This window comes from Camelina sativa, chromosome 12 (assembly GCF_030686135.1).
Source record: "Camelina sativa cultivar CO46 ecotype springtype chromosome 12, ASM3068613v1".
Taxonomy (NCBI): Eukaryota; Viridiplantae; Streptophyta; class Magnoliopsida; order Brassicales; family Brassicaceae; genus Camelina; species Camelina sativa.
Genome location: NC_141891.1, coordinates 183,095 through 202,652, shown reverse-complemented (window position 1 = coordinate 202,652; position 19,558 = coordinate 183,095). Strand labels below are relative to the sequence as shown.

At 39.1% G+C, this 19,558-nt stretch overlaps 4 protein-coding genes across 4 annotated transcripts; 1 reads left to right on the top strand and 3 right to left on the bottom strand.

The window, feature by feature from the left end:
- Nucleotides 1-511: 511 nt before the first annotated feature.
- On the top strand, nt 512-9,136 carry LOC104729166 (E3 ubiquitin-protein ligase UPL3). Its single transcript, XM_087478754.1, has 17 exons — nt 512-1,908; nt 1,999-2,109; nt 2,191-2,307; nt 2,402-2,575; nt 2,654-2,815; nt 3,165-3,401; nt 3,484-3,605; nt 3,684-5,091; nt 5,201-5,296; nt 5,546-7,096; nt 7,217-7,441; nt 7,526-7,630; nt 7,766-7,846; nt 7,923-7,991; nt 8,106-8,234; nt 8,489-8,608; nt 8,690-9,136. Exons 1-17 carry the CDS (start codon nt 1,012-1,014, stop codon nt 8,753-8,755), a joined length of 5,670 nt encoding a protein of 1,889 aa, XP_087334880.1. The 5' UTR covers nt 512-1,011; the 3' UTR covers nt 8,756-9,136.
- A 627-nt stretch (nt 9,137-9,763) lies between these two features.
- On the bottom strand, nt 9,764-12,148 carry LOC147930067 (uncharacterized). The gene is made up of 5 exons (XM_087478753.1): nt 11,177-12,148; nt 10,981-11,039; nt 10,433-10,640; nt 10,192-10,340; nt 9,764-10,089 (listed from the first exon to the last, which is right to left on the bottom strand). The coding sequence occupies exons 1-5, from the start codon at nt 11,217-11,219 to the stop codon at nt 9,820-9,822; spliced, it is 729 nt and encodes a 242-aa protein (XP_087334879.1). The 5' UTR covers nt 11,220-12,148; the 3' UTR covers nt 9,764-9,819.
- A 546-nt stretch (nt 12,149-12,694) lies between these two features.
- LOC104729165 (beta-galactosidase 14-like) lies at nt 12,695-17,223 on the bottom strand. The gene is made up of 18 exons (XM_010448064.2): nt 16,962-17,223; nt 16,743-16,838; nt 16,506-16,618; nt 16,346-16,412; nt 16,164-16,256; nt 15,840-16,078; nt 15,636-15,741; nt 15,477-15,561; nt 15,256-15,374; nt 15,015-15,182; nt 14,740-14,918; nt 14,547-14,656; nt 14,358-14,467; nt 14,158-14,268; nt 13,983-14,084; nt 13,751-13,896; nt 13,313-13,667; nt 12,695-13,232 (listed from the first exon to the last, which is right to left on the bottom strand). The coding sequence occupies exons 1-18, from the start codon at nt 17,163-17,165 to the stop codon at nt 12,966-12,968; spliced, it is 2,670 nt and encodes an 889-aa protein (XP_010446366.1). The 5' UTR covers nt 17,166-17,223; the 3' UTR covers nt 12,695-12,965.
- Nucleotides 17,224-17,466: 243 nt separating this feature from the next.
- On the bottom strand, nt 17,467-19,218 carry LOC104729164 (heavy metal-associated isoprenylated plant protein 26). Its single transcript, XM_010448063.3, has 2 exons — nt 18,594-19,218; nt 17,467-18,027 (listed from the first exon to the last, which is right to left on the bottom strand). The coding sequence occupies exons 1-2, from the start codon at nt 18,669-18,671 to the stop codon at nt 17,644-17,646; spliced, it is 462 nt and encodes a 153-aa protein (XP_010446365.1). The 5' UTR covers nt 18,672-19,218; the 3' UTR covers nt 17,467-17,643.
- Nucleotides 19,219-19,558: the final 340 nt, after the last annotated feature.

The following is a 19,558-nucleotide window of genomic DNA, read 5'->3' as shown; positions in this document are numbered from 1 at the left end:
TTTTTTTTTTTGTTTATCACATAATTGTTGGGCTGTTTTTTGGTAAATGAAATGTTGTTGGTTACAAGGCAGTATTGTAGAAAAAGAGTTTTATTTTTTTATTTTTTATAGTAAGTGACAAAGGTGGCAAATTAACGGAAAGAATCAATCAACGATGAGAAAGCTTTGGGAGGGAATGAAGTAGATTTGGAATTAGCTAAGATAATAACAATGTTTAGTTTTGCTAAGTATATACATAGAGTAGAGATATACACATTAGTTGGTACGTATAAATGATGATTTGTGTTGTCAAACAAAATTGAGAAGAAAGTGAAGTTCAAATGGGTTTGAAAAGTGAAAACCCATGAATGGTTGTAAAAAGAGCTCTATAACAGATGTATAAGCCCACTTGAATGTTGGGCTGGGCTATGATCTTCGCTGGAGCGGGCCATATATGAAACGGCAGCGTATGAGGGAGGGAGCGAAGCGAAGACCCGAAAAAAAAAACACGTAGCGGAAGGCCGTGTCAGTCGGTCGGTCGGGTCAGTAATCCATCCTTGTGAAAAGCTCTCTCTCTATGCGGAAGGAAAGGTCATAAACGGTATCGTATTCTTCTCATCTTCCTCTCTTCTTTATATATATATATATTAAATTATTATGTTTGGTTATAACTTTTCATTCATCGTATCACTCTCGTCGACTCGACGATTTTAGGGCTTTCTTCTTCTTCTTCTTCTAATCAAATCTGTCTCCTTTCTTGTTTCATCATCATCATCATCATCGTCTCTGCTTCCAGTTAATTAGATCCCTCCTTGTTCTCTTCATCGCAATCCCCAATTTTGTTCAATTCGATCGATTTTGCATCATGCCTTTTCAATAGCTCCTCTCTTCTTTCTGGCTTCGAGCTTCTTCTTCTTCTTCTTCTTTATTTGATTCCGAAAATTAGGGTTTCAAATTGAGATGCGAGCGAGCGTCCGATCAGAATCTTTCTTCTGATCGAGCAAATCGGAAACTCGGGGTTTCTTCCTTTGTATGGAAACTCGGAGCCGCAAGCGGGCGGAGGCGACCTCAACTGCCCCTTCTTCTTCTTCCTCTCCTTCTCCCTCTGCCTCTTCCTCCGGTCCCACCACCCGCAGCAAACGCGCTCGTCTTTCTTCTTCTTCTTCTTCCTCACTTGCCCCTTCCTCCACCACCACCACCCGCTCTCGCTCTTCTCGCTCTGCCGCCGCCGCTACTGCTCCCGCTCCCACTCCTATGGACACCTCCACTGATTCTTCTGGGTTTCGCCGAGGTGGACGAGGTAACCGTGGCAACGATAACACCAATTCCGACAAGGGCAAGGAGAAGGAACATGACGTCAGGATTAGGGAGAGAGACCGAGCCAGAGAACAACTCAACATGGATGCTGCCGCCGCCGCCGCTGCTAGGAGCGCTGACGACGACGATGACGACAATGACAGTGAGGATGGCAACCCCGGTTTCATGCATCCTAACATGAGCTCTGCCAGCAGCGCTTTACAAGGCTTGCTCAGAAAGCTTGGAGCTGGATTGGATGACTTGCTCCCTTCTTCCGGTATCGGCTCTGCTTCTTCTTCCCACTTAAACGGGCGGATGAAGAAGATTCTCTCTGGCCTCCGCTCTGAAGGTGAAGAGGGCAAACAGGTCGAGGCTTTAACCCAGCTCTGCGAGATGTTATCCATCGGGACCGAGGACTCACTTAGCACTTTCTCTGTTGACTCCTTCGTCCCTGTTCTTGTGGGTCTCCTCAACCATGAAAGCAATCCCGACATTATGCTTCTTGCAGCCAGGGCCCTTACCCATCTTTGTGATGTCTTGCCGTCTTCTTGTGCTGCTGTTGTACATTACGGCGCTGTTTCTTGCTTAGTCGCCAGATTGCTAACCATTGAATACATGGACTTGGCCGAGCAGGTTTGCTATCTTGATTTTTAATTTTCATCTGACATCTCGATTAACTTGAAATTTGATTCGTAATTTATAAATTGTGTGTGTTTACAACAGTCCCTGCAAGCTCTCAAAAAGATATCTCAGGAGCACCCAACTGCCTGTTTGCGAGCTGGTGCTCTTATGGCTGTCCTCTCGTATCTGGATTTCTTCTCCACTGGTGTTCAGGTGTGTAAATTTGTTACTTTTCTTTAATGCTATACATACATACACGCGTATCTAATGCACATATTCCCTGGCTTCTTGTAGCGTGTAGCACTATCTACTGCTGCTAATATGTGCAAGAAACTACCTTCTGATGCATCTGATTATGTTATGGAAGCTGTACCATTACTGACAAACCTACTTCAGTATCATGATTCGAAGGTAATTGTTGACCTACTTTCTGTTATTTTATGGTACTCCTATCTAGTTCCTCTCTTGCCCCATTTCCCTCCATAATGTGTTCGTATGGTGGCAGGTTTTGGAATATGCTTCTATATGCCTGACTCGGATTGCCGAAGCATTTGCACCGTATCCTGAGAAATTGGATGAATTATGCAACCATGGCCTGGTGACTCAAGCTGCGTCTCTTATTTCCACGAGCAATTCAGGAGGTGGTGGGCAAGCATCTCTTAGTGTGTCAACTTACACGGTACGAGCAAAATCTTTCTTGAATTCTATTTTTCTTCATTTATACACTAGGTGACATATTTCACCATATTTTGCTCAGGGGTTAATCCGATTACTTTCTACCTGTGCGAGCGGGTCACCTCTTGGATTTAGGACATTACTTCTTCTCGGTATTAGTAGCATTCTTAAGGATATTCTGTTGGGTTCTGGTGTCTCTGCTAATGCATCTGTATCCCCAGCACTGAGCCGGCCTGCAGATCAGGTACTGATTTTTCTTGTCGATACAAATATTAATTTTTTATTGTTCAACATCTGATTGAAATAATAATAGCTTAGATTTTAGGATAAGTTCTCTATTTCTGGTCTAGTATCCTAGTTTTTTTTGTATTACAATATTTTACTTGGGTGTTTGTATAGTGGATTGATCACACTTTACAGTGTCTTATTTGCTATACATATCTTGGAGCAGGTTGCTCAATACACTTATACTTGTTTTCTGAGATTATGTTAGATGTAATATAGAGAGAAGCATTTCATCAATGTGCTTCGGTCTGGTTTATTATTATTTCTCTATCTCGGGCTCTCTAACTATTGGATGCTTTATATCTTAGATTTTTGAGATAGTCAACCTAGCGAATGAGCTCCTCCCTCCATTGCCTGAAGGAGTTATCTCTCTTCCTACTAGCTCAAATACTTTTGTGAAAGGTTCAAGCCAAAAGAAATCTTGTCCAAGTACTTCAGGGAAACAAGAAGATGCTCTAAAAATTTCACCTAGAGAAAAATTACTTGGTGATCAACCTGAACTTCTGAAGCAATTTGGATTGGATCTTCTTCCAGTTTTAGTGCAGGTAATTTTTCTCTGCATTGGCTTCAAAATAATGCTCATACCACCTTGTATTGTCTAACTATTATTGTTTTCTTTTCCAACAGATCTATGGATCTAGTGTCAATGGTACTATTCGCCATAAATGTCTCTCAGTCATTGGAAAGCTGATGTATTTCAGCAGTTCAGAAGTGATACAATCTCTAATTGGCGACACAAATATTTCGAGGTATGCTTTTTAATTTTTATCTATAAATTATGTATGACATGACAGTGTGTGCAACTTCTTACATTTTTCCCTATGTAGCTTCTTGGCTGGTGTCTTGGCATGGAAAGACCCGCAGGTCTTGGTTCCTGCTCTACAAGTTGCAGAGATTTTGATGGAAAAGCTTCCTGAAACATTCTCGAAAGTGTTTGTGAGGGAAGGGGTGGTCCATGCTGTAGATCAACTTGTCTTGGTTGGTAAACCTTCTCATGCCTCACCTACTGATAAGGAAAATGACTGTGTGCCCGGATCTGCACGATCTAGGCGTTATAGACGGCGAAGTAGTAATGCCAATTCCGATGGGAACCAGTCGGAAGAGCCTAAGAATTCTGCGTCCGTTAACATAGGTGCAAACTCTCTGGATTCTTCTACAGCCAGCTTTATGTTGAGGGAAACAGTTAGTTCATGTGCCAAAGCATTCAAAGACAAGTACTTCCCATCTGATGGTGGGGATCTTGATGTTGGAGTTACAGATGATCTCTTACATCTGAAGAATCTTTGCAAGAAGCTAACTGCTGGTATAGATGATCATAAAGTGAAAGGAAAGGGAAAATCTAAAGCGTCTGGGGCTAGCCTTGGCGATTTCTCTGCTAGCAAGGAAGAGTACTTGATTGGTATCATTTCTGAGATACTTGCCGAGCTAAGTAAAGGGGATGGTGTCTCAACTTTTGAGTTTGTTGGCAGTGGTGTGGTTGCAGCATTGCTTAACTACTTTTCTTGTGGCTACTTTTCCAAAGAGAAGATCTCAGAACTTAATTTTCCCAAACTTCGCCAGGAGGGGCTCAGAAGGTTCAAAGCTTTTCTGGAAGTTGCACTTCCATTTGATGGTAATGAGGGAAAGGTCCCTCCTATGACAGTTTTGATTCAGAAACTCCAGAATGCTTTATCATCACTGGAACGCTTTCCCGTTGTCCTAAGCCATCCCTCAAGGTCACTAAGTGGAAGTGCTCGGCTCTCCTCGGGACTGAGTGCTTTGGCACATCCTTTAAAGTTGCGATTATGCCGTGCACCTGGAGAGAAGACACTACGTGATTACTCCTCTAATATTGTACTGATAGATCCATTGGCAAGCATGGCAGCAGTGGAGGAATTTCTCTGGCCCCGAGTTCAACGCAGTGAATCTGGTTTAAAGCCGGCAGTGCCTGCTGGAAATACAGAGGCAGGCGCATTACCTAGTGGTGCTAGTGTTTCATCACCATCTTCGTCAACTCCAGCTTCAACCACTCGTCGTCATTCTTCTAGATCTAGATCTGCAATTAACATAGGTGATACCTCAAAGAAAGATCCTGTGCATGAGAAAGGTACGAGTTCATCGAAAGGAAAAGGTAAAGGCGTGATGAAGCCGGCTCAAGCGGATAAGGTTCCTCAAACGAGGAACAGTGCTCAAAGGAGAGCTGTCCTTGACAAAGATACTCAAATGAAACCACCTAGCGGAGACTCCAGCTCTGAGGCATGTTACAGTGCTATGTTTTTTATTACTTGGTTGTTTTATTGCGTTACATCATGATGTTGTGGTGTAATTTGCTTATTCAACACCATCTTACTTGTATGCCTTGCAGGATGAGGAATTGGATATATCCCCAGTCGACATTGATGATGCCTTGGTGATTGAAGAGGATGACATTTCTGATGATGAAGATGATGATAATGAAGATGTAAGTCATCCCTTTTTTTTTCCCAGTATGTACGTTATTGCATTTGGCAATTAAGCTCAACAGCTTTCACATATTTGGATTATTTCACCAAAAATAATTACTCCGCTATTACTCAGATTATTCATATATTTGGTTATACCAATATTACTTAGATTTACCTGGCTGCTATCAATCACGTTGGCTTTGTACCTTACATGTGGTTTGATTGTCGTTTAATACCTTCAAAATCATATATACCTTCATTTCCAGGTTTTGGATGACAGTCTTCCCATGTGCACGGCTGATAAAGTGCATGATGTGAAATTGGCGGACTCAGTGGATGATGATGGTCTGGCAACCAGCGGCCGACTAATGAATCCAGCTTCAGGAGGCACTAGTGGAACAGCAGCAGCAGCAGCAAGGGGTTCTGATTCTACTGATGCTGGCATTGGGAATACTTATGGTTCTAGGGGTGCACTATCCTTTGCTGCTGCGGCGATGGCTGGGCTTGGAGCTGCCAGTGGTAGAGGTATCAGGGGAAGTAGGGACTTGCATGGACGTACCCTGTATCGGAGTTCAGATGAGCCCTCTAAGTTGATATTTACTGCGGGAGGAAAGCAACTTAGTAGGCATTTGACGATTTATCAGGCTGTACAACGACAACTTATGCTTGATGAAGATGATGATGACAGGTTTGGTGGCAGTGATCTCATCTCAAGTGATGGAAGCAGATTTAATGACATTTACACCATCATGTACCAGAGGCCAGACAGCCAAGTGAATAGGTTGTCTGTTGGTGGAGCAAGTTCTACCACACCGTTAAAATCCACAAAGTCTGCTACTACCAACTCTAGTGTAGAATCTCAGTCACATAAGGCATCTCTTTTGGATAGTATATTGCAAGGGGAGCTTCCATGCGACCTTGAGAAATCAAATTCTACATATAATGTTCTGGCGCTGTTGCGTGTATTAGAGGGTTTAAATCAGCTTTGCCCTCGTCTAAGAGCCCAAACTGTTTCTGATCGTTTCGCAGAGGGTAAAATTGCAAGTCTAGATGATCTGAGTACAACTGCTGCTAAGGTTCCTCATGAAGAATTCGTTAATAGCAAACTTACACCCAAATTAGCTCGACAAATCCAGGATGCGCTTGCTTTGTGCAGTGGAAGCCTTCCCTCTTGGTGCTACCAGTTGACTAGAGCATGCCCATTTTTGTTTCCGTTTCAGACCCGTAGACAGTATTTCTACTCAACTGCTTTTGGGTTGTCTCGTGCATTAAATCGTTTACAGCAGCAGCAAGGTGCTGACGGCAGTGGGTCTACAAATGAACGAGAGATGAGAATAGGGAGACTGCAGCGCCAGAAAGTTCGAGTATCCCGAAATAGGATATTAGATTCTGCTGCAAAAGTTATGGAGATGTATTCTAGCCAGAAAGCTGTGCTCGAAGTAGAATATTTTGGTGAAGTTGGTACTGGTCTAGGCCCTACACTTGAGTTTTACACACTTCTAAGCCATGATCTGCAAAAGGTTGCCCTTGGGATGTGGAGATCAAATTCTGGTGACAAGGTATCTATGCAAATTGATAGAGATGAAATTGAAGACGGAAAGTCATATGCAGTTAGGGACAGAGAGATAGTTCAGGCCCCACTTGGGCTGTTTCCTCGGCCTTGGCCCTCAACAGCTGACGTATCTGAAGGTGGTCAGTTTCATAAAGTCATTGAATATTTCCGCCTTTTAGGGCGTGTGATGGCCAAAGCACTTCAAGATGGACGGCTGTTGGACGTCCCACTGAGTACAGCGTTTTATAAGCTTATTCTTGGTCAAGTGAGTTTATTACTAGGAAGTGTTTTGTCTAGATAAAAGTGAAATAGTGGTTTATACTTTTTCATTTTTGTTGGCCTTTGATAATAAGTTTGTCCTCTTTTCTTTTTGTCAATTAAGCAGGAGCTCGATTTGCATGATATTGTATTATTTGACGCTGAACTTGGTAAGACCTTGCAAGAGCTGCGTGTTCTTGTTGCCCGCAAGCACTATCTGGAGGCAGTAGGTGGTGACAATGGCAGCACAGTTTCTGATTTATGTTTACGTGGATCCCGCATAGAAGATCTCTGCTTGGACTTCACACTACCTGGCTATCCTGAGTACATTCTGAGACCAGGAGATGAAATTGTACTGTCTTAGTTTACAACCCCACCTCTTCCTATTCTTGTAGTACTTGTCCATGATTGCTGATGACTTGCTGTTCTATTACAGGTTGATATTACCAATCTTGAGGAGTATATTTCCCTTGTCGTTGATGCTACTGTCAAGAGAGGAGTTGCTCGGCAGATCGACGCGTTCAGATCTGGATTCAATCAGGTTAGCAGTCTCGTTATCTCTTTCTTTTCTGTTGCTTTTGGCTTTTAAACATAATAATGTAGAAAAAGATGATTCTGTGAATTAGAGACTTCCGTTTTTTATTTTTTTAGTCTGACCTCCATAATTAATTACCAGGTGTTTGACATAACATCTCTACAAATATTCACCCCTTCTGAGCTGGACTACTTGTTGTGTGGTCGTGGAGAGTTGTGGGAGGTGATTTTTCCACTTTTCAGTTTCCCATAATTAAGAAACTTGAAATTATCATTTCTAAAATCTTATTTTCTTGCAGGCGGAGACTCTTACTGAACATATCAAATTTGATCACGGGTATACTGCCAAAAGTCCGGCGATCATTAACGTATGTTACTTTTCTCTATCCATTAAATTTTTAGCAACATATCGTACTATACTTATGCTTCTGAGTTCTGAACTGTTTTTTTTTTGTGATTCTGATTTTCACCCCACTCTGTAGTTACTAGAGATCATGGGAGAACTAACAGCAGATCAGCAGAGGGCTTTCTGCCAATTTGTAACTGGAGCTCCTAGGCTTCCTCCTGGTGGCTTAGCTGTTCTGAACCCAAAGCTCACGATTGTCAGAAAGGTAAAAAAAAAAAGCCGTACTTAATTGCGAGTCATTTTATGATTTAGGCAACCGGTCCCAAGCCATGTTCAACTTTATCCACCAAGCATATGTCAGAAGGGATCTATGTGTGGGCAAGGTCTTTTGCTCTTTTTTCTAAGAGCAGACACACATTGTGGTTTTTTGTAGCATTTGCAAGAGTTTTTCAGATGAACTTAATGTTATGTATTGATTTTCTGTGCGACTCTAAAATTGCTGTGTCTTTGGCTGCTCAGCACTCATCGACCTCAAGTGCAGCAGTCAACGGAGCAGGGGCTTCGGAGACAGCAGATGATGATTTGCCCAGTGTCATGACTTGCGCAAACTACCTTAAGCTTCCTCCTTATTCTACAAAGGTGAGTCATGTCTCTTTGTATATTTCCCTTGAGTCGATGTTGATGTTATTGTTGTTGGTGACCCTGACGTATATGAAACAGGAAATCATGTACAAGAAACTGCTCTACGCCATCAATGAAGGGCAAGGATCGTTTGACCTCTCATAAGGAGCAGATCGCTCGGTTTCCTTTCCCCTCTCTGTACATTACATGAGAAGAGTGATTCTCTGCTTTTTGGGTTTTAATGATCTGACAAAAGCGGAAGATGCGCCCAAAAGCCAGGTGACTGCTCTTGAAACCTCTGTTCTCCCGGAGACTTTGTAGCGCGGAGGGACATAGTGTGTGGCTTGTGGATGTAAATTTTGTCTTTGCAGGCTCTGCAGAAGGCGCCATTACTGTGTAGTAGATAAAGAAAGATGATAGGCTTATCTTTTCCCTTTTCTCTTTTTCTTCCAAGAATTATCTTTTCGGTCCAAACTATTGAAACTCACTCAAGTTTATATGGACGGCACTTTGGATATTTTAAACAACGAAAACTAATTTATGACATTTAAGAATTGTGCATAATTATAAAAGCGAGCAATACTCGCGCACAAGTATTCACGTTTATTCGATTCAATTCAGGCGAAGGTAAGCTCTCTTGAAAGCTGACTTTTGGGGCTTCTCGGGATAGGTTGATCTTTTCAAGGCCCCTCAAAAATTGCTGGGAAATCGTCTTGTAAAGTTGCGGCCTGGATCTCTTTCCATTGCCTTTTGAGTTTTAATTTCTTTATTTTGTTGTTGTTCATTCTATTAGAAAGAAGAATTACATACAAAGGGCAATGGGAAGAGATCCAGGCTGCAATTTTACAAAAATTATTCAACTAATTTTCATCATTTGCATTGTAAATGTTGAAGATGTTGGAAAAAACTATTCAGTCCATTCAACTTAAAAAGTTGAGAAAATAAACTAATCTTACAGCAAAAATCTTCAATTTGTTCAACCACTATTTTGGAGATGAATGAGTTGAATAATATTCAACCTATTTGTTTAACCTATTTTTTCAATTTTGTGTATCCATTTGCAGCCTTAGTTATTTTTATGGCTTGCGGTAAGGAAAGAAATTAAAGAGTGGCAGTTTCAGAAAGAAAAATAAGAGGGTGGCATTTGTCTTGAGTTTAGTTTTGAAAGTGGCATTTTAAATGAAATTTCCTAAATAAAATGTTATAGAAAAAGAGATTACTTATCAGATCTATAGTCGTTTACGGCTTGTGCGTCTCATAGACAACCGCTTTGGCTGTGTTTTAGAACACAGACTAACAGGCATTACATAGCAAAAATGGCGAAAACAATAATGGTCTACTATTAGAAAGATAACAATTGCGAGAAAATTTATTACGTAAAAAAAGTTCAAGCATGCAATCGATTCATAGATTGGCTCCGATAGATCATTGTCGAGTTTATGATCCATATCATCCATGTCATAGCAGACATCTTGACTAGGGAAAACTTTGACAACAATCTACACATAATATAAAGACAATTGTAAATGATAACCGACACTATAATAAGTAAGGATTATGCAAAAAAAAATGATTAATAACTGGTATCGATCATAATTAACCTCATCAAAGTTGTAAGGATCACAAGTGGAGACAGCTTTAACAGTGGCTATTCCAGGCCTTTTTGCCTGGATAACTCCATAGGATGACACATCCAAAATCCTCATATCTGAGCTGAGCCACTTGTAGTCACTGGATGCATTTGAACAACCTATATGTAATATATACATATTGAATATTCAATTAAGATATTGTCCTCATGGTAATCATGTCAATCAAACAAGGAATCAAAAGAAAATATACCTCCTCTCACAGCAAGCTTAATTTTTTGAGAAATATGAGGGGTCCATTGGAGTAAAATTCTAGGTTTTCTGTTCCATAAGAATTGTACTACCTCCTCTGGATTCTTATGCCCATTAGAGTAAGCCAATTCAGAAGAAGCTCCTCCAACAAAAAGGGTGGCCGTAACCAAAAAGCAAACCAAACGGACACACTTGGCCCTCACTAGATCCTAAAACATTTTAACACAAAGTCAAATATTATACGTACTAGCTAGAGCAGTACAAATCTAATGAATGAATGAATGAAGAGAGGACAATTTTCACAAACAGATGAGTCTGAATATCATATTTGACATTTTATGGATATTAGAGAATATTAATTGTAAAATTGTTTGGATATGGATATAAGTAGAGAATATCACTCTATGAAAATGCATGTAGAACTTGACCCAATCCTGTAATTCCATGCATCCCCAAGACGGATCTCTTGGTATTTATTTAGGTGCCAAAAAGAGTATATCATCATGAAATCCAACAAAAAATTCCAAATATCGATCTCTAAGTAAATACCTTGAACTTTTTGGGGCTGAAAAGAGGTCCCGCAACACTAGAGTCGACAATTCTATATTCTGTCGTAGATATAGAAGAAAAGTGTCAAAGGAAAAGAAAACCACACAATGTTAATATTAACTGATAGATAGATATAACTTTTTTTTTTTTTTCTTTTTTTTTTTTTTTGTGGATCGATGTAGCTCTTAAATATTACCCATTCCAGCCTCCATTTCAAGGATGTTTTCTGCAGCACCCATTTTCCGATGTTGTTGACAAATCAAACCAAACAGACAAGAAAACAACAAATGAGACCATACAATAGACTCTCCAAATCTTAGGATAATCTATTAACCCAAGTGCCCAACAAATGCTAGCTAGTGGAGAAACTGGGACATTAAGTGATAAAAAAAAAAAAAAAAAAGTGAATATATATATGTATCAACGTGTTAACTCATTTGTGACATGAATTCCAGAATGAATCGGATGAAACGTTTAGATCCCTACTCACGAGAACTCCGAAACGACGACCGAACAGCATAAATCCCAACCATTCTAAATTTCTAACAAAAAAAAAAAAAAAAAAAAAACAGGATCAGAATAGACAGAGATCGATGGTCTGGACTATATATAAAGATCAATAATCAATCTATTTTATAACAATAAGGGGAGGTAACTGGATTGATGTTTGTTTCCAATCTATTTTAGCTTAACCGATAAATTTGGAAGTATTTCGATGGGGTTTTGACGATTTCATGTCAATACACAAATATGTAGCTATGTACTGAATGTACGATGGTTTTTTTTTTTTTTCTTTTTATTTATTATTTTTTTTTCTTGTTTATGTGTTAGTATAGATTTTGACTGAGTTCCCTTTCCACTACAATCAATCAAATCCATGGATTTTTTTTGTATGATCATAACTGGCAAAAACATAGCAACCGATACATAAAGATTATGCTGAACCGCCACCAAAAATAGCTACTCCATTTTTTAGTGTTCAGAGATTTTTCTTTTTCATGGTCGACACTAAAGAATGAGTAGCGAAAATTTCTCATTGAATCTGTGACCACTAAAATCTAAAACTAATTAAAAATATATTAAAATATTATTTTTTAGAAAAAAAAGTTGGTGAAAATCCGTTTCTCATTTTGGGAGAGAGACAGTAGCTCAAAATAAAGACGTCTCTGATTTTTTTTTGCTTGTCACCTTTTTATTTATTACATAATCGAACAATGAACAGAAAGTAATTAAATATTAAAATATTAACTTTTTCTTTGTTTTGACAGACGGTGAAGAGTCTCTCCCATTGTGGTCTCGTGGATGCTCTTCGAGAGACTGTGAGAACCTCTTATGTGAATCCTATATAAAATACATGTCTTTGGATTAGTTGGCCTTACCTTTTACGTTTAGATAGTTTCGTGTGTGATAGACGTCTCTATAAATAAAACACTCATGATTATTTTGTAACACCATTGCTTTTTCAGATTTACAAAAATGAAAATGGACTTACTAATTTTAGGTTTCTTAGTCATTTTTTTGGTCAAACTATTGGGCCACAACTGACTCGCCCATTAGTTAAATTCCTACATTTGTTGGAAATTTTTTTAGCGATCATTATAAAAGTTTTTTCGTACTATAAGTTCTGCTTATTTACTTTATTGACAATAATCCAAACTCTAATTCATGATCCTTGAGCTCAATTCAGTTTCCGAGTCTCTTGTAAAAATCAAAATTAGGCCAAGCTTCTTTTTATATAAAGGAGCTCTCATATACCCAAAGAAATCAAAGCAAAACAAGGAATTTTTGGAGTAAAAGTAAAAATAATTTAATAACACAAAAACAAACAAAAAAAATAAAAAACAAAATCTGGAAACGTAATGGGAAAATAAGTATCCTTACCCCAAGCCATAAAAAAATAACTAAGTATGTAATTCTTCTTTCTAACAGAATGAACAAAAAAAAAAGATAAGATATTAAAACTCAAAGGCAATGAGAAGTCTTGTTTACATATCTTGGTTTTTCTTCTTCGTATCCTTTACATATTTGTTCTCGTCTCCTTCTTTCTCGTCTTCTTCTTCTTCGTCGTCGTCGTCTTGCTCTTCATCGTCCTCTTCCTCTTTATCTTCTTTCTTCTTCTTGTCATCTTCTTTTCCTTGTATCTTCTCACACTTGACCTGCACTGCCAATGTCTTCACTATCTCCGAACACTCTTTGCCCCCAAACGTCTCTCTCGCTACGACTATCGAACAACGGTTCTTCCCCAAACACGTCTGTTCCATAAATTTTAACACAATCAATCAATCAACCAAACAAAACTCACAACTAAGATGCTTCAGTCATCAGATAATACCTTCTCCACTACTTCCTTTGACTTAGATGCAGAGCACTTCCCCATTGTAAAGTTCCCACAAGTTCCTGTGGGATCTCCGAAGCTTGCAAACTCTACCGCCACCATCTGTTTCTCCGGAGGACACTTCATCACCGCCTTCAGCTTCATGTCTTTGCTTCTCGAAACTATCTTTGGCCCTTCTCTCTTCCACGATTTCACCGATACAGGGTAATTCTCCCCGACAAAACTACAGATCGTGTCTCGATTCACCAACACGAAATCAATAGCCTCTAACTTCACCCCTGGTTCTTCCTCGAGGATCACCAGCATGTTCTTCTTCTTCTTCTCCTTCATGAAAGATCTCGGTATATGGTACCTGTCCACCATAGATAGGTTAGGTTTAGTCGTCTCGAATTGTTTTTGTTGTTTGTCTCACAAGTCATGTTCTAATAAGCATACTCTGTTTGAGTTGGCTCTCCCAGTGGAGAAAGGAAAGACATCCAGTATCTCCCTACGCCATTGCCATTCACCCAAATCAGTCCCTTTCCCATTCCTTTCATCCTAATTGCGACCGTGTTCTCTCCCTCTGGTGTCTCAAAGTAGGTCTGCAAAATCCATCATTGGTTGACACAAATATATCTGTGTGTAGACATGGATCATATATAATTAAGCAACGTTGAGAGTTATTTACCTTGTACCATGTAAGAGGCTTACGTTCACCATCTTTCTCCCATTGCACCTTCTTAGAACCCTTCTCAGTGTACACCTCTTTCTTTTCACCTTCCAAACCGGCCTGCATTAACCGGATTAAACTTACATTTCCATCATAAACCAATACTATAAAAAAATGGTGACTATTAAATTACCAAATGTCCCCATTCATTGTTCTCGGTCAAATCTCGCGTTCCCGACTTTAAACCGATGATTGAAACTGCACGTGGACCGGCATACCTGTGCTCCATGTATGATCCACTGTCCTGAAAGATCATAACAAATATTTACTACCTTGTTTTGCTTGACAACATACATTTAAAAATCAAGATCTTGAGTACTGTTTCAAACTCACAGGTAATCCGGTTAGTACACCCAAGATTGAAATGTGATTATCTCCTGTTTTTAAGTTGATCGGTTTTTCAAACACGAAGCTCTTCATTTCATGGCTTCCATGAGCATTCCCTACAAATAACAACAGCATATTCTAAAAACTCTCTGTTTTTGTCTAGTAATACATACCCCCGGCCTTGCTTTAAATTACCTGCGTATTCTCCATTAACGTAAACGATCAGTGCGTGGCCAAGACTCGCTACTCTCAGTATTGTCTTTAAACCTTTTTTGTCTGGTAAGTCATCTGCTTCAATCTTTATGCTGTAGCCATGAAATTAACTCTATATAATAAGGTAGAGAGACCCAATAAGAAAAAAAAAAGTGTTGCTTGTGAAGGAAGTTACCTTGTGGTATACCAAGCATAATCTGTTTTGTCCTTAGTTAAGTAATAGAGCTCCCCAGGAATCAAGGAATCACCGCCTAGTTTGGAAGCAATATTTTCGTGAAACATCTCAAACTTGAGACCTTCGCTCGTCGTCTTCTCTGACTTGACAAAATTTCTCCAACTGTGTTGCGCCACAATCTGTTTCAGAACAATACGGATAAATATTTCAAATTAACATTTCAAATTGTTTTCTCCAAACCAAAAAAAATCGAACCGGTTCTTTCGAGTACTTACTTGTGCAGTATTGTAGACGACGGTTTTACAATCAGGTAAGATGCTGATAGAACGAGACGGTAACACGTAATTTTGACCATTGAATTTAATCGTATTAGTTTCCCTTGTGTTATTGTTCGATAAGAAAGCCGCACACACTTTTGTCCCTGGCTGTTCGTGGTACCTAACCTGCAAAACCAAAACATGGATCGTTGAGCTCTGGTTCACCCAAACCGGATACAGATGATTTGGTTCAGGTAACCTCAGTGTCGGGACCAAGTTTCTGGACGCGAAGTTGACCCCAGAAAAGTGCCTTCTTGCACAATCTAAGAGCTCTGTGCACATGTCTCAGGTGACCGTATTTTGGTTCTTTCTCAAAACCTAAAAAAATTAACCAACAGCTTGTGATTACGATTCAAAGCGGGAATGGTTTATTGGATCTTTTTGGGGGGGGGGGGGGGGGGGGGGGGGGTTTGGATCTACCGTATTCGTCGAGTGGTGCATCGTCATAGTAACGAGTGGTAACGAAGTGAGCAGACGTGCGTCCGAAGTTTGTTCCACCATGGTACTGCACAGAAACAGAGCTCAATCTATTGTAAGTGCAAACATGACTGACGCAGATATATAATGATTTAAACGTACCATGTAGTAGTTGACATGAGATCCGTTCTTAGAGAAGTATCTAGCGACTGAGAATGCAATATCTTCGACTGTTCTATGTGTTGGAGGATCCCCAAAAACTCGAAACCTAAGAATAAAAAAAAAAAAAAAAGAAACCAAAAGTAAGATTGTAGCTAGTTTTGTGTACTGATGAGAGTTTGATGTTTGTAGGTAGAGCGTACGTACTGAGTAGTCCAATTCTCGGTCCATAAGGAAGGCTTATCGTGTCTGTTTGGTCCCTTGAAAGTATCTCCGCAGTGCCTTCCATTACAAGCATTAATGACATTGTCAGGAGCATCGTTTTGTTTGCACATAACCCAGGGGATTCCCAGTTTCATTGACTCCACCAAATTCGCTGCCCATTTTATATATCTTTCTCCATTCTCCTTGTAGGCTAGCTGAACCGCGTTATACTCATTCTCTATCTGTCATTTATTTTATGTATGCTTAGAGATTTCAATGTCTATGCTTTTCAGATGGATGAATCATAATTGTGTGTATACTATATACCTGTCCCAAGACGATGGGACCTCCCTGTGAAGCGAACAGCTTCTCTTCTTTCATCATCCCAAGTATTTTCCTCACATATCTCTCTGTGTGCTCCTTCATTTATCGATTCGGTCCATTAATCAGATTTTTTGAGACAGCTAGCTAACTAAAGGATTACTGCAAAACTGTGCTTAGAAAAATACCTTGAAAGGTTTATTATCTGTGCGGAAGTAAATCTCTGGGACCTCGCGTAGCCAGTACGGTAACCCTCTGGAATAGTATGAGTTAAGTTAGCATTAATTTCTTTTATAAAAAGGAAGCATACATACCTCATTCTTCGGATCGGATTTGAATCTTTCTTACCCGTGGCTCCATTCGGCTTGGATAAAGGGTCCGAGCCTCAGGGTGACGTAGAGACCTTTCTCGTGGATTAGTTTAATGAATTTCACCAAGTCGAACCTCCCACTGAAATCATACTGAAACACAATATACACATATATAAACCATTTAAGGCAAATGATCAAATCAGCAAAATAAAGTAAGAAAAGACAAAGGAATTAGTATTTTAAGAGAACCTAAAGATGAAATATATATATATACCTTGCCTTGTTCAGGCTCATGCACATTCCAGAAAACATAAGTTTGGATGGTGTTAAGACCCCCAGCCTTAGCTTTGTCGATAATACTGGGCCACATCTGCAACAGAAAACCAAATCCATGAAGTGAAATCATCTTCTTGATTCTTGATTCTTGATTCTTGATTGATTGGGGTAATAATATATACTAAACAAAAACAAAGTAGAAGAACTTCTTAATTACCTCGGGTGTGCTTCGAGGGTAATGAACAGAGCCAGAGAAAAGAAGCTCCCTTTTCCCATTTATGATCAATGAAGTTTCGTCGTATGATACTCCTTTCTTCTTTTCCTCATCCTTATCGTCATCTTCTCCTCCGCCATGGCTTGCCTCCAAACAGAGTGAAATTACAAGTAGAATCGCTATCAAGTATCGTGTTCTTGACTTCATTTTAATTTCACTTGTTTTGATTGTTTCACCAACACGAATATTAAAACTTTTATGATACATGGAGCCCCTGCTTTTAGGATTTCCAAGGTCAAAGAGGGAAGCTCGGAATCTTTGTCTCTCAGCTATTCTCTCTATCTATTTTTGTTATAAACAACAAAATTGTTTATTGGTTTTTTAATTAATCTACAACGTAACTTGATCCGCATTCGAAGCCCTTCTTCACACAATTGCGAACCGTACGTAGATACAAATTAATTTGAAAACATAGATATTTCTCAACATTAATTAAGTCTTTTGGAAGAAGAAGAAAAACAAATATTACAATGATATTAAAAGAGTGTACACATAACACATAGAACCCAAAAAAGAAAAGAAAGCTACACACCATATGGGTTATGGAATTAATATACAAAAACAAGACAGCAATAACAATATTAATCCATAAAGAGAAATTGAAACGGTGGGTACAACAAGATCATCACATGACCACACAAGCTGCCGGGTTCTCGTCGCTAAAAGCAGTAGTGTAGCGGACCTCGGTGGAGCTAGCACGAGCAAGCTGAGACACTCCGGGGTCATCAGCTCTGCGGACATAACCGGAAGGAGCCTTCTTGTCGTAGACGCCAGCTGCGTAAGGATGAGCCACAACGTCGTAGGGTACGTATGGCCAGAGCTCGACCTTCTTGCCGGTCCTGTGAGCCATACGGGCAACCACCTTGTTGGGCTCGACGTAGCCGACGACAGTGACTTTATGGGCTTTGGGTTCCAACGTGACAGAAGAGACACCCTTCATGCCTTCGACGGAACGCCGAACTTTCCTCTCGCAACCTTCGCAGTCCATCTTCACTTTGATCTCCACCGACTGTCAGAAAGACACAAAACGACAAAAAAATATACTATATTATAGTCTACTTTTTTTTTTTTTTTATAGACATAAAAAGAATATTATTCACGTGGGTTAGCCCCGGAAATTAATGATTTATTAGATTGATACTTAGTAAAAGAAAATTCCGACAGCGAATAGAATACACTAATCCCGGTGTGAATCTAAGAGATGGCTCTCTCTGTATCATCATCGTCAACTTAGTTTTCCAGATTAAAAGAATCTATTTGGTCGGCGATATTTAGATATTAACTCAAGAGACAAGTAAGTAGTCTTTTTTTAATTTTTTTATGGAACTAGTTAATTTTACGAGATCTACTAATTAAACTAACTAACACTCTCAAGACTTATCCTTGTAACTATCGAAGCTAGTTTCTACTATATACTAGACTCATAATCACTTTGTTGTTTCCGACAAAGCTAGTGTTGTTAGTACTTCCAAATCAAGATCTAAAAAATTCTCAAGCTGAATCTAGTCAGTTGTCAAGAAAAAGAAAAAAAAAGAAAATTAATAATAAAAGTAAAGGTGGGGGCGATGATCGAACCTGCAGCTGTTTGCGCTTTTTAATCTTGTGGCCATGAGAGCAGTCAAACATCTCAGAGACATGATCAAGAACACCCATTATTGGCTCTTATCTACCCCCTCAAAGAAAAAGAAAAAAAAAGAGATCGAGAAACCTCGGATGAGATATATCTAAAGAGGAACACAGGAGAGCGTAAGAAGGAAACTTTGTTTAGGAGAAGGGGAGACTAGAGCTAGAGAGCGAGCACAGTGAAGTAAGTAATCTCTGCAAGTAAAAAAGATAAAAGAGGGCAAAGGGGAAAGTGTGTGAGGTGTATACAACTAACTTGGTAAATGATGATGATGAAAAGGGAGATTAAGATTATTATATAAAGAGACATCCAAATTAAAAATAAATAATAACAAGGGAGTAATAGTAATAAATAAAATATCTTCTTTGCACTTGGATTCAAAATCCAAAATTAAAAGGAGTGAATGGGTCACCCCCTTTATCTTCTGGCCCCAGCAGTTTCCTAGTCGCCTTCTTCCCTTCAATTTTCTTTGTTTTTATTTATTTCTTGTAAACTAAAATGGTTTGTTTCCCAATTTCTTGTTTTCACTTAGCTTTAAACGATGAGATCTTGATTTTAAAAGAAGCCAAAAAAAATATACTACTAATTATGTAAGAAGATAATTAATAATCTTATAATGAATGAAGTGATATAATCATATAAATTACGGTATATTAATATGAGAGTTATAAGTTTTCTTTATGAGAAGGGAAAGGACCGATGATTGATGATGACTGATCTTGGGACAAGAGTCGTGCGTTAGATTTTCTGCTGATTTTACTCTTCTAATTAAAAAAATAAATGGTACTATTTCTTTGTAGTTATTTACTACTCCCTCCGTTTCATAATATAAGATGTTTAGAGGATTATTTTTGTTTTATAATATAAGATGTTTCCAACTTTCTATGCAACTTTTAGATTAATTTTATATTTTATA

Bases quoted from the DNA above. Each gene is read 5' to 3' on its own strand.
- LOC104729166 (XM_087478754.1), top strand. From the start codon at position 1,012: ATGGAAACTCGGAGCCGCAAGCGGGCGGAGGCGACCTCAACTGCCCCT. The intron at 2,576-2,653 runs GTACGAGCAAAA...TATTTTGCTCAG, and splicing joins TTAGTGTGTCAACTTACACG to GGGTTAATCCGATTACTTTC. The intron at 8,235-8,488 runs GTAAAAAAAAAA...TTGGCTGCTCAG, and splicing joins AGCTCACGATTGTCAGAAAG to CACTCATCGACCTCAAGTGC.
- LOC104729165 (XM_010448064.2), bottom strand. From the start codon at position 17,165: ATGAAGTCAAGAACACGATACTTGATAGCGATTCTACTTGTAATTTCA. The intron at 16,619-16,742 runs GTATATATATAT...ATTGTGTTTCAG, and splicing joins ATGAGCCTGAACAAGGCAAG to TATGATTTCAGTGGGAGGTT. The intron at 14,657-14,739 runs GTAACTTCCTTC...TCATGGCTACAG, and splicing joins TATGCTTGGTATACCACAAG to CATAAAGATTGAAGCAGATG.
- LOC104729164 (XM_010448063.3), bottom strand. From the start codon at position 18,671: ATGGGTGTTCTTGATCATGTCTCTGAGATGTTTGACTGCTCTCATGGC. The intron at 18,028-18,593 runs GTTCGATCATCG...TCTTTCTGACAG, and splicing joins AAAAGCGCAAACAGCTGCAG to TCGGTGGAGATCAAAGTGAA.
- LOC147930067 (XM_087478753.1), bottom strand. From the start codon at position 11,219: ATGGGTGCTGCAGAAAACATCCTTGAAATGGAGGCTGGAATGG. The intron at 11,040-11,176 runs GTAATATTTAAG...TATCTACGACAG, and splicing joins TGAAATGGAGGCTGGAATGG to AATATAGAATTGTCGACTCT. The intron at 10,641-10,980 runs GTATTTACTTAG...AAAATGTTTTAG, and splicing joins TCAGCCCCAAAAAGTTCAAG to GATCTAGTGAGGGCCAAGTG.